Source organism: Nymphaea colorata, chromosome 1 (assembly GCF_008831285.2).
Source record: "Nymphaea colorata isolate Beijing-Zhang1983 chromosome 1, ASM883128v2, whole genome shotgun sequence".
In the NCBI taxonomy this organism is placed as follows: Eukaryota; Viridiplantae; Streptophyta; class Magnoliopsida; order Nymphaeales; family Nymphaeaceae; genus Nymphaea; species Nymphaea colorata.
The window spans coordinates 19,781,912-19,795,401 of NC_045138.2; the positions used below are offsets into that span (position 1 = coordinate 19,781,912).

Genomic DNA, 13,490 nt, shown 5'->3' on the forward strand with positions numbered 1-13,490 from the left:
TCTTTTAATTTTTGGCATTCTTAGAAGTTAGAACATATATTCTTCTATCTTGTAACCTTTAGAACCAGAGTCGGATTCTTACTGAAGGAACTTGTTCTGTCCCACTTCAAAGTCACCGCTTGGTATGTGTTTCTGAACTGTTCATGGTGAAACATCAAATTGTTTCTGTGCAAACTGGCAACTATAAGCAGCCTAAAACTTGGTCAAAGAACGAATAGTCTCTGTTGGACAAGGAACAATCAAATACCGAATACCCATGAATGGATGTCATTAAGACTCCTGAAAATGGAGTATTTGTTCAATATGTAGCTTGATAACACCTTTGAACTGTCATAAATGATGCCTAAGAGGAACTAGTTCACCTTGATGAGAAACAATAGTTCAAGGTCCTTGTAGGATGGAAATTATACTGCTCAGTAACCTATGTATATTGTATACAAATAACAGTGTAAAGATTAAGAAGTTATGATATGGTAAAATCTCTCTGTCCGAGTTTGCATTCTTGAATGCTACTGATATGAATCAAACAAGATATATATACCACTTACAAAAACTTCTTGACAAACTAATAATTGGCTTGACATAAAGTAGTGAGATTAGGAAGTTGAACCAAGTAATTGGTGAGTATAAGCAGGAAAAAAGACGTTTTAAAAATTTTAGAAAGTGGGGAAACCTGAGAGACCTAGAAGTGAACTAAAATTGACAAACATGGTTAAAAGTTGGAAGTGGTGCACATTCATGTCTTTAGCAGAATCATATACTTCATTGACAGATTGAAGCATGAACTTGAAGCCTCTGCAGTCTGAGGATAACATATTGTATGCAACTTTTTGACAAGATTCACTTATGGGCCTATGAGCAACATTTAATGGATCCTATGAGCAACATTTAATGGATCATTTAGTAACTGAAAATATGTATAAATTTTCATGCAATATCCAGATAGTACAAAAGTTGTTCCATATGAGAGATTTAACAATTACCAATTTGATTTAAGATAATAGTAAGTGATATTGGTGAGATATTTTCTTTGGGAAGTTGGAACCTAAAAATGCAATGCTTTCCCTGAAAATCATGTTTTTGGTGTCAATGAAGAAATTAAAAACCTGGGAACTTATTACCAGTCTAAGGGAAGCATGCTAGGGATATGAAAGAAAACATAGAAAGAAGCATGGACATGCACAATAAGAAAGGGGAAATAATAGATGAGGAGAAACTGAAGGTATCACAAAGGAATCTAAAGAAAAGTGTGATGTCCATTGTGTCCTGGAACTGAGAGAGAACCCTTTTTTCAGTTAGCTATGGTTTTATGCTGATCCTGGATCTACATCTTTTGGGTTGTTTGAACTAAAAAAACTTTTACTACATCTCATGAATATTTATTTTAAATTTCTATTTGGAAAGTGACCTTTGAGGAGGAAAGATGACAAATAACGAATTGTGGAACTATTTTCTAGGTCTGACCTTATGCAAACTCCCGTGGTGATACAGCATCTCCATCTTAGTATTTGGATGGCCGTTTTAGTTTTTGCACAACGTTTTATGAGCAATGAAATCAAGATTCAGATTTTGTATGGTTCCTTGTTTAGTTCATTCCTTGGGGATGATTTAGTGGATTCAATCTACGAAGCTAAAAATCCATTGATGGTGCAAGCTTCTCACTAAGACTTTTCAATCATTGAAAGTCCTTGTTGAATAACTCGCGACTCCCAACTCCCAGGCCTCTGGATGACTTTTAGGTTTCCTTAACAAGGTCATCGCTCACCAACAGCATTCTGTATTTATGTCTAAAGTATGGCAGTCAAAAAGCCTGAATAATGTTGCTTTATTAAGAGTTTTTTACCAGTATTGGATCTCATAATTGGCAGAAAAACTCTTGAACATGGTCAATGTGTTTCTCAGATTGCTTGGGTATCACTTTCTGGCTGAGCTTGTCTGGCTGGTAGCAGGCTTATCCTTTTCATTTAGCTTTTGCTTTTTGTTTCCCCTAGAGCAGGGAAATTTCTGTATGTTTAGTACTGTTAGCGATTGGAGATCCATTGTACCTGATCTCTTATGGTCAATACAATATTATGGATTGTATAAACGGTCTTGCTTACAATCTTTTAACTTGTAGTTGGAAAGCTTTTGTTTTTATCTTTGAACTTCATGTTTTTTCTTCAGTTTTCCTAACAACCTCTTGGTCTCAGTCACTTGCAGTTGTCACCCTTGGTGATAAGCAAATGGCTCAAAGAATAGATAACCTCGTGGATTCTGATGAATTAAAACGCTTCTATCTCCAGGTGATGCTCCTTTTCTGTGCACTGGACTTTGGTTGTATGTGTGCAATGCATCATGTTGCCCATATAAACATTCTTTTCTTTTGAGAATATTTGGTTAAATGCTTAATTTCTTAGGCTTGGTAAATTCAGTACTCCTTCCCTCCTTCCTGTGTTGGAGAAGTTGGACGAATTGGAGCACCTAGTAGAAGGGAAATTGGCCATGGAACGCTTGCAGAGAGAGCCCTGGAACCTATTTTGCCTTCAGAAGAGGACTTCCCCTACACAATACGTGTTGAAAGTACTATTACAGAAAGCAATGGTTCCTCAAGGTGAACATTTTCTTATTTCCAGAGATGAAATCCTTCTTGATTGTTGAAACACCACATAGTTTATTTAGTCCAATGTAAAAGATATCTGTTTCACCTTTCATGTGACCAGCAATATGAAACATCTCTAACCTCTTTAACTTTTTTACTTTCACTTATGAACAGTATGGCATCAGTTTGTGGCGGATGCTTGGCTTTGCTAGATGCTGGAGTTCCAATAAAGCGTTCTGTTGCCGGGATAGCAATGGGCATGGTTTTGGATACAAAAGAATTTGGAGGAGATGGAAGTCCCCTTATTCTTTCTGATATCAGTGGATCTGAAGATGCTTCTGGTGATATGGATTTCAAGGTGCAATTGATGCTTTTATTAGATCATGCTGTGTTCCCTTTGTTTTTTTTTTTACACTGTGGCCCCTAGAACTAGAATGTTTATTGGTTAGTGAAATTTCTGCTCAAGTCTTGGTTGTTTCTGTTGTATAGATTGCAGGAGATGAGAATGGCATCACTGCTTTTCAGATGGACATAAAGGTTCTTAGTCATTTTAATGATGTTATTATGTTACGTATAAATTGCGAGGGTTCACACGGTTCTATTTATGGCATATACTGTACTCTTTCACTTCCATATGTATCACATAACATGTGCTTTGCCACAATTGATATTTGTTCCTTATATTAGGTTGGTGGAATTTCTCTTCCTGTTATGGAGAAAGTACTACTGCAGGCAAGGGATGGACGGAAGCAAGTTCTTGGTAATATTCCATCTTATTTAGCCATTCTTTTATTCTGGGAGGCATTTATTTGACACTTATTTTAGATGTTGTCGATTCAATGCGAGCTCTCTCAAGTCTCAACAATACATATATGATTTTGACTTTTAAGTTTCCAAAATGGCAAAGGGTTAGTCTTATTCATATTCGAAGATATGAATTTAGCATTATCTTTGGGATTTTTGAATTGTATAATTTTGATTTTTTTTCTTATTTCAATAATGCAATTTAATTTAATTGAATATCATGTTCTTTCAGCTGAGATGTTGAGGTGCTCCCCATCTCCAGCCAAGAAATTATCCAAATATGCCCCACTAATTCATGTGATCAAGGTTTGACAATACTCAGAAGCTATGTTACTAGGTCTTATTTTGAAGTTGGCAACTTGTACTTTTCTCTGATCCTTGTGCACTAAATCACTTTGAACTTTTTTGTGTAGGTTAAACCAGAAAAACTGAATATCATCATTGGAACTGGTGGGAAGAAGGTGAAAAGCATCATTGAAGAGTCTGGAGTGGAAAATATAGATACGGAAGTTAATGGCCTGGTAAGAGTCACCTTTCCTTATGTTGTTGGTTTTCTCCTTGTACTAATCCATTTTACACTTTGTCCTACAGGTCAAAATAACTGCCAAGGACTTAACAAGTTTGGAGAAATCGAAAGTCATGATCACTAATCTAACAATGGTTCCCGCTGTTGGTGACATTTACAGGTTTGTTTTTTTCTCTTCTATTTCAGGGTTCAAATTATGAGATTGATCAAACATTTACCTTTTCTATCCTCTACGATATGTCATACATCAGGGCCTTTAGTCTTTCGTACTGATATTAAATGCAGAGCAGGTTTATTTCTCAGATTGCATTACATAGTTTCTGTTAGAATTTCATTCTCAGGAGCAAGTGGCATGTGTTTAATCTCAATTTTCAAATTTTTGTGGCATTAGATTGTGGAAAAAAGTTTATGGTTACTGGATAATGAGGTGAGAACAGGTTTGAGTTATGTATGCAACCAAGGAATTGTTTCGAGAAAAAAAAAAAATCTTTCTGGTATACTTGGAAAAAAATCAGTGAGAGGTCCTCTGCCTGTAGAGAATCAGGATTGTATGGTTGTTCTCACTATCTTTCAATAGACAGGCAAAAGCATTTAGACGCTCCATTCTGCTCAAGTTATACTTTTTGACTAATGTTGGTCGATTGTCGGACTGCTTATGAGCTCCTTGTTTATTTACTCCTATGAAGTTATAGGGAGAACCATTTGTTTCTCTTGTGTATCAATGTAGTAGAAATCCAATGTTTTGTGCTTGTAAATTTTAATTTTACACATTGTTCAGATGTACGTGGTCCAAGGTGTATTTACTGCTGAGAATTAATTCCTTTCCATTTGATCAGGTTTTTTGTAGTTTTGATTTAGGCTTGAGTTGCAATCTTTGGCTTGATATGTTCTTTCCCTTCTTGGAAGGGTGGGGAAAGGTGGTAAAGGAGAAACCCTACTTGCCTGCTGCATTTCGTGGCATAAAATCCCAGGTCCTCCTTGCCTACCGCTAAGATACCCAGCTTCTGCCTCGTTGCACGAGATGGACAATAATGGCTTTCAAAGTCACCATTTCCTGTCAATTCATGATGTTAACCTTTTACTTAATGATAGTAGATTCATGCGGAAAATTGCTATATATTCTAAGAAAGAGTTGTTCATTTTATCAAGGGGCTTTCACTGTAATGACTGAACACAAGGACCTATAGAAAATTTATTTGACGAATGCATTCCATTCACAGGAATTGTGAGATAAAATCAATTGCACCTTTTGGAGTTATTGTGGAGATTGCTCCTGGTCGTGAGGTGAACTTTTCCCTAATAATAAGGTTTTGATTTATTATTTTTTGGTCTATGCTGTATATATCTCTCAACCAGAAAGTATTGCTTTCTCAAAGGTGCCTAATATCTCTTTATATGGGAATGGTTGAGCAAACATATCTCTTTAAATATTATCTTATATTGGAAGTGGTTGATTTGGCTCTCTTATCATGCCATGAAATCTAGCTTCATGATCATAAAGATGAAGCTTTCTTAATGATTATGTTTATCATTTTCTCAGGGTCTCTGTCATATTAGTGAACTGACATCAAGTTGGCTAGCGAAGGCTGAAGATGTAAGTGTCTAGACTTTTTTTTTCACTCTTCAATTGTGTATCTTCCTTTTCAACATTTAGTATTTTCTTCGTCAAAATGCTGGAATGTGATACAAAATTTGAATCGTCCACTTTGGGATGCAGGTGTTTAAAGTCGGAGATCGTGTGGATGTGAAAGTTATTGAGGTTGTGTTTCATCAGTAGTGCTTCATTAGTAGAGTTTGCTGCTTGATATTTCTGGGAGCTTCTTCCTCCCATGCTTTGATATGTCCTGTGTGATCTGAATAGGCAGTTAAGCTGAAGATTGCTTATCACTCAAATTCTTAAAGGGAAATGAATATCTTGTCCACATTTTCTGCGCTTAGTTTACTAATAGTTATATGCTTTTGATATTAGATCAATGAACGAGGTCAAGTCCGTTTAAGTCGTCGAGCACTACTGCCAGATGAAGACACAGAGAAAGCAAATAGTAAACAGGGGTCCAGCGATGCTGATGCTACTTCTGATGTGTCTGTTGATGGTTCCCTTCAAAAGAGTAAAGCAGAACCCCTAAGCAAAGACATCACCTTGGAAAAGCCGATCCGTGGCTCAGCAGATGGACCAATTACTAAAGATGGATCTGTTAAATCTCCCAAAAATAGCAAAGTCTATAGACGATCATCCAGTTCGCGAGATATGCCTGTTGCTAATAAAGAGGGGCCAAAGAAAAGTAGCGGTAAAAATGTTGCTACGACTGCTGCAGATGATGGCACAGTACTTAGTGGAGAGACTAGAATGAGTTAGAAAATTTTTGAAAATGGTTTAATTTGCCATATGCATTGAATCATTGATGGCCCAACTGGTGTTGAAAAGGAAATCCTTCGTTCAATTGTGAAAATTCCAGGTATGATGTACAAACTACTGTCTTCACAGTTGTGCATTCTGTTCTCTCATGGATTTTATGGATATCTATGGTCGTAGCCATTGTATGATGCTCAGGATAGGGACCTTAAAAATAACAAAAGTGTGTTGAGTAGGAGACCTCTTAAAGGTGCTATGGTATATATTTGGGAAAGCCATAAAGCATTGCTCTTCCTATGTCCCCTACTCTGGATTATGCCAATGTTTGAAGAAATAATTGTACTGGCAATTCGAGGATTTGACCAGATTGACTCTCATGTTACAGTAGCGAACTATGTAAGTAATGAATAGAAGAGTATGACCAGGGCTAAATGGAGACTAGGGAAATCTGTATCCTTGGTTTCTGTGATGCATGTGGTCAATTTAGAGGTGAGAACTGTATATGGTCAAAAACCCTGTAATCACCAATTCATTGCAAAAGATCCATTCTCCTTCTCACAAGCTTTAATTGTCTGCTAAATGATTGCTTAATCTGACATCCTTTCTCTATGACAAACTGACGTTATGTAAATGTTATGCTTTCATCGCCTTAATGAACGAGAAGTAACCAATCACATGATCTGATATTTGGTATTTTGGCTGTGAAACATGGGGGTACCCTGAATAGGTTGAAGCCCCTTCTCCTTTCCTTCTGCCCTTGAGATCCAGACCTGCTTTGGGACCTAGGTAGGGAATGGTACATCTGTCAAGTAGAGTGTCACACATCTTCCATTTGCAGTCTAGAAAAGTAGCATCCATGGGAATTGAACTGACAATCGGATTTGCACTGGTCCACCATTCCAACCAGCTATGCTACACCCCTCATGGTGTTTGTTTGGGCTGGGAAACACGGAAATTGGATAGTCCCTCTGGATGTATAATGCACAAACTGTACAACACCGCAACTGGGAGCCCTTATCCTGCTGCTCAAATACCATCTTTAGATTTTATAGTTTGTGATCAGTGCTTGAGGAAAACATAATCCAACTGGCTGTTTCTTCACATTTTTTACATTTTGTAATTTTTCTTCATTTGTTGCATCATGCAGGTTTTTCAGTTTCTGGATTCACATGCTGTTTTCTCACTTTTGATGTTAAGGCGGCATCATTTTGTGAACTTTTTTGAGATGCTGGAGTTTGTGGCCGATGTTTGGAAGCTTTTGATATGCCAACGGTGGAGTATATTTGAAAGAGGCACTGCTCCTTGTCTGTGATATTGCCTAATCATCCTTTATTTGTCCGAAGCTTCAACAGGGAAGCCTTGGGTGTTCTTATTGCCTGCTCTGCAGCTTTGTCATGTAAGGTTGTGGGCAGCGTAATGTTTTTAGACTCCCAAATTCCAAGCATTCGGAAGTCAACTGTACAGTTTTTTCTACCTCAGGTGCTATGTTGCCGCTGCATGTATGAACATGGACTTGTAATCTTTTCTTTTTTGTGCTATCATCATTTTGCCTCTATCTTAAATTTCTGTCTGCAATTTTCGTATCATGTATTCATGGCACCTACTGTTCTCTTCATGATTCTGAGAGCAAGCGTTGACTTCCATGGGCAGCTATCTTAAGTAACTAAGATTTTTCTTTTCAAATTAATGTTTCTTTTACAGGTTTCTGTCAGTACTTGCTCCACAAACACACATGCATCGAACTTGGAACTGTGAGAAGTTTTGAGGCGCTCCATCATATACTGTGTTTCTGTCAATACTTGCTCCACGTCACACACACATGCATCTTGTGGGTTTCTTGTAAAATCTCTCTCCTTTGAACTCCAATTTGACTAGTAGCCCCTTTTCTCTGTTTGAAACCTTTTTTCTTTTTTGCGCTTCGCTACAGCTTTTGTGTGCATAGACTTTATAGAAAGAACTTAAGGACGTGCAGGCAAATGATGTCCCCCTTCCCACATTCTTCTCTCAATCTCTGGAGAGGTTTGCTGCATATTTTTTCTCCTAAAATGATTTTCCGGCATAAGAAAAGTAAAACTAATCCTGAATAAGTTGTCCAAGAGGCACGTCAGTTCACAGAGCTTCTTCGTAAGATAAGCCAATTGAGATCAGGCTTCAGCAACTTAGACTATGCATTGACAATGAAATCAACTTTTTTTAGCTCATTTAATAAGCACAACGGATGGAACCTCTTCATTCGTTAAAAAAACCCTAGAAACAACGACGACTAATGAATATATCTTTTGCTAATAGAAGGAGAAAGCGCCAAGAGGTTGCATGTTCAGTAATGTACTAATCGAATAGTCTTGGATTGAACTTAACAAGAAGGACAAAGGAAGAGCCCCCCATTATAAGGACAAAGTGGAAAACTGAAAGGGTTCATCCTTCAAACGCCGTGTCTACTTTGCACTGCACTAGCAAAGAGAGTTTCTGTGCTGTATGGAAACCTCCACGGTGAACATATTGTACCAGACTTTTTTGGGAATGGATGCCCCATTAAAAAGGGGGACAAAAAGGTTGAGGTTTATTTGTAGGGAGGATAGAAATTTTGCCCGATGCGGTGATTAAAAATCTTAAAACACGAGGAACCATTGTTGCTGGACTATAACCATACCTACAAACATTATTTAGCAATGTATACTTAATTTTTAGTCATCTGGCAATATCATTTTTTAGAAATACAAAAAGTAATTTCTGTTATAGCACTACGATTTGCAAAACACGCACCTAGAAGCATCGAGCTATGATTTTTTATTGGCCAGTAATGGCTGCATTTTGTATGTTTTATTTATTTATTTATTTTGGCAAAATTACAACTGTATGGATGTGATATTCATAATCAAACCACAATAACTTTTTATAAAAAAATGGCAACTTTAGGGTGTATAAATAAGATCTTTTTTTTTATGTTTACTTGGGGGAAACTATGTTTGGCATAAAACCTCCGGACCTTTATGCCTCCAAGATTTTGGCTTGTTTTGACATCCGAGTCAATTTATGGTATATCGTTCAAGTGTCGTGCTTGCTACAGTTTGCAGCCCGTATGAATAATACACCAGAATGCAATAGCGACCATCAGATTTGAACCTCGAACTTCATAAATGTAAACCCCGTTGCTACCAGGTTATCTACACCCCTTGAGTTTAACAATCAACCGTTAGGATTTTTTAGCATATACGACCTAATAAACGTAGTCAACAACCCATGTGAAGAGTTTAAGTAGGGAAGATGAGACGAGAAAGAAAAACATGAAAATGAAGCTTCCCATGTGAAGAGTGTCTCCACCCTCCATTATTTTGTGCGTCATATTCTACATGTGCCCTAAAAACAGCTATGGTTCCACGTTTTCACCGGAAACCCTAGACTCTTTCACATGCCAAACTTTCTTGTTATCATGCCTATCTCACTCATATGCTTTCATCTCCTTTCTCGATGAAGTTGGCTCCATGTGGCTAATCCCTTTTAATTACTGATTCCTTTTTCTCCCCTTTTGCCTTCTTTCCAACTTTGTTTTCCAATGATAAGAGTAAAGCTAGAAAGTGAAATGGAAGATATCATGATGACTAAAGGGGCTTTTAGCCTTACTGCATTCGGATTGGGCAGGTTGGTTGGAGTGGTATGCAGTCGGCGGCTAAAACAATTACATGTTGTTCTATGAATCTGATTATAAAAATGGAACGGATTCATGAAGCAGTGAACAAATTGTTTCATGAATATATCCATTTTTGTATCTAGATTTATAGAGTCATATATTTTTATCATATTCGCTAAGTAGTCCCTTTTTACAAGCTAAATAAACATAGGCCTTGTGATTATTAGGGGAGTGGGTTCCCAATGTAGTCGATGCAATAAATGGTAAGGGGGGTTGGTAAGTAGCCTGTTTTTGTTTTGAATTCTTGGGGCATCAACCCTCTATGCTTTAAAAAGATGATCATCAACACATAAGTTGAAGTATGACAGAGATAACAGTGTGAGGCATCGAAAGAATGCCTTATATCTTGGGGAGACAAGAGATTGGGTGGTGGGGTGTTTGGCCTTCAGTCCGATAGTGTGTCACTGCAGCTCCCCATGATTATTCGGAGAGCGGGGGAGGGTGGGGTGGATGCTTGCGTTGGAGTTTTACACATGTCAAATAAGTTGTGACAAAATCTCTTACCCCGATGGCTGGTAGTATACTGGGTGGCAAGGTGGTTCACCTTCTATAAGAACTCGTATTTGAATCATGGAGTGGTCGCTGTTACATCTCAGTGCGCTCCACCTTTGGATCGTTAAAGGTGCTGAAGCATGTTCTGTGAACCTAAGAGGGCGGGTACAAGAGTGAACAGTAACATCTCTTTAAGAAGTAGTGGAATGAACCATTCATAGTTTTTTTTTGTGAGAAACTAACAAGAAGAAATCTGCAAATTAGTTATCATACCCTGATGATGGTACCTTATTTTCATTCTGGCTTTTCCAAGTTGGAACGAAGGAGTCTTTAAGAGTTTTATTCTCATAGTCTAAGCAATGCATATATGAAGCATCTCTGACGTGACAGAACAAAACAAGACGTGGGAGATATACGGCCGTTGTTCAAATCATCATCGACACTAAGTTTGACCATGTCATTGAAAGCTGTAGTTTTATTGGTGCAATCCTTTTTGTGCACCAGTGTGGATGAAAGGCTGCTGATCGATAGGCTCCCCTCCATGAATCTTGTGTACATAATACAGCAAATGAAACATTTACAAGATCCATTGCGTTAAACCAATCAAAACAAAACTTGGCAAACATAATTTTTGTTGCCTTAACCATCCGAACCCATAAACAGAAACAACCAAAAACAGGATTTGACAAGGTAATGTTCTTTCTGCCATCTTATATTCGTCTTTCTCTGCCCACCAAGAGCAACCTTCCTTCTAAAAGATCTTTCATGCGTCTTCTCCATCTACTATTGTTGGTGACAATAATGATCTTATGCTCCTCCGCCTTTTCTGAAGGACAACCTGTCCTCCAAGAGCTTCATTGACGATGTCCTTCCACCCCTGTTAATGAATTCACTATGCAGGAGTTTTCTTCATCCTTCCACCATACAGAACTGATGATTCTCCTGAAATTTAGGATTTGAATAGTTCGACCTACCTCATGATCATTCACCACTCTACCTTGGCACGTACTCTATGTCCTCACTCATATTTTAGCAACTCTTTCTCCTATTCGGAGTTACATATGCTGTTATAGGTAGGGGTGAACAACGAGTCCAGCTACTCGAGTTCGACTCGTTAAAGCTCGACTCGTGTACGAGTTCAAGCCAAGTCATTTGCTTAACGAGTCAAGCTCGAGTTCATGAGACAACTCGTTCAAATAATCGAGTTGAGTTTGAACTCACCATGTAACTACCAAGTCGAGCTTGAGCCTTAACCAAGTTTGTCGAGCTCGAGTCTAGTCGATCATTCAAATGAGTTTATGAGTTTGTCGAGCCTTAATCAGCTCAAGTTCGAACTCAACATGTAACGATAAATGTCAATTTTGTTCAAATGAGTTTGTTGAGCCTTAATAGAGTCAAACTCGAGCTCAACACATAACTATGAATAGCAATTCTATTCAAAAGAGTTTGTCGAGCCTTAATCGAGTCGAGCTCGAGCTCAACACAAAACTGCTGAGTCGAGCTCGAGCCACTTCTGTCGAGCTATTTTTGAGCTCGAGGTTTCATTAGTCGAGCCGAGTTTGAGCTGACTAGACTTGAGCTCGACTCGACTCGTGTTCACCTCGTTATAGGTATAATTGCAAGTCCTCCAAACTTAGGGGAAGACTTGTTGATACCTCCTCAAGGCAGTGTTTTCGTGGCACACACGGTTCCTTGTGCTCAAGAGTCAATTTGAACATTACTTCTCAACATTTTCTCAACCATTTGGACTTAATTCTAATTTGATGCCAAAATTGAAATTCGCTCAAACTTTTGACAGAAAATATATATATATATATATATATATATATATATATATATATATATATATATATATATATATATAGAGAGAGAGAGAGAGAGAGAGAGAAAGATATATATATATATATATATATATATATATATCTATATTTGTTAAGGAACTACAAAACTCCGTCCTAAATATTTTTTTTTATTTTCTAAACTTCCTAAGCCTAAAAGGTGTTCCTCGTTTTTCTATAAATCTAAGACATGACACGCAAGGATTTGGTGATACTAAAAAGTAGACCTCGCCTTCTGATATTATTGCAAAAAAGAAAATCTGTCTTTTTGACAGTTAATAAAAAGATTCTTATTTCGTCAAAATTAATTATTAAAAATAAGTTTTTTCACCTGCTAAGAAATATCATGAAAGTGTCGATTTATAATGAGATTTCTCTTGATAAATTTCTAACATTAAAAAAGAAAAAACGATATTTCTCTTGCTAAATTTCTTTTGATGCCTACGCTTACTTGCCGCAGCAACGAGGAGGCCACAAGATAAGGGCAACCCTCTGGCGGGTCCGAGCCAGTTAGCGAATTCCGATACAATATGGAAAGACCGGTTTAGATCGAACCCGAATCATAAGATTGTTTCCACTTTAATCCTTTTGCGTGCGGTCCACAGGAAAAGACGGAATATTCGTTTGGTGACGGACACAAACGGAAGACCTTTAAATTAATAAAGCTGACAGGGCAACGGTGGGACCGACCTGTTTTTAATCTTGCCTATGCAGCCGTCCATCTCGAAAATCTACGGCGGAGATCAAGCAGGCAATGGGCTTTTTGAACCAGATTCCCTGGGCTGTCCCTCGTACTGGCGTTCCACTGTTCTGGAAGCGCGGACATTCTAACTGGGCCCCATGTTTCAGTACAGTTTTTTATATGTTAATTTTTTTTTTTATTAAAAATGAAGCTGGTTGGCTCGAGCTCGGGCCCGGGCAGGCCAGATGCCCACCCTTGATGGCAAGACATACTAATATCCTTCATGGCAAGACATCCTAATATGAATCTTATATATATATGTGTGTTCTTTTGTAGAAAATAAATTATACTTTTTATATAAAATAACAAAATAACCACTCTTAAGTGACAAAAATATATTTTGTTGGCTTAAAAAAAAGTGATTCTCTGCACATTTATTTTTTTTTTATTTGTTCAAATTTAATATCTTATAAATCAGTTGAGCACCAATTTTGCTAACTTTTTTAGAAATTAGAGACTCAGGCCGTGT

The 13,490-nt window shown here is 37.6% G+C and overlaps 1 protein-coding gene across 1 annotated transcript in view; it reads left to right on the plus strand.

The window, feature by feature from the left end:
• LOC116261692 (probable polyribonucleotide nucleotidyltransferase 1, chloroplastic) overlaps positions 1-7,823 on the plus strand; it is a 30,562-nt gene extending 22,739 nt beyond the window's left edge. Inside the window, exons 13-25 of the mRNA XM_031640489.2 lie at positions 2,190-2,282; positions 2,412-2,590; positions 2,753-2,936; positions 3,068-3,115; positions 3,266-3,338; positions 3,615-3,688; positions 3,796-3,903; positions 3,974-4,068; positions 5,129-5,192; positions 5,449-5,502; positions 5,626-5,667; positions 5,878-6,364; positions 7,409-7,823. Coding sequence (XP_031496349.1) covers positions 2,190-2,282; positions 2,412-2,590; positions 2,753-2,936; positions 3,068-3,115; positions 3,266-3,338; positions 3,615-3,688; positions 3,796-3,903; positions 3,974-4,068; positions 5,129-5,192; positions 5,449-5,502; positions 5,626-5,667; positions 5,878-6,264 — 1,401 coding nt within the window. The 3' untranslated portion in view covers positions 6,265-6,364; positions 7,409-7,823. The remainder of the gene's footprint in view (positions 1-2,189; positions 2,283-2,411; positions 2,591-2,752; positions 2,937-3,067; positions 3,116-3,265; positions 3,339-3,614; positions 3,689-3,795; positions 3,904-3,973; positions 4,069-5,128; positions 5,193-5,448; positions 5,503-5,625; positions 5,668-5,877; positions 6,365-7,408) is intronic.
• The last annotated feature ends 5,667 nt before the right edge of the window (positions 7,824-13,490 follow it).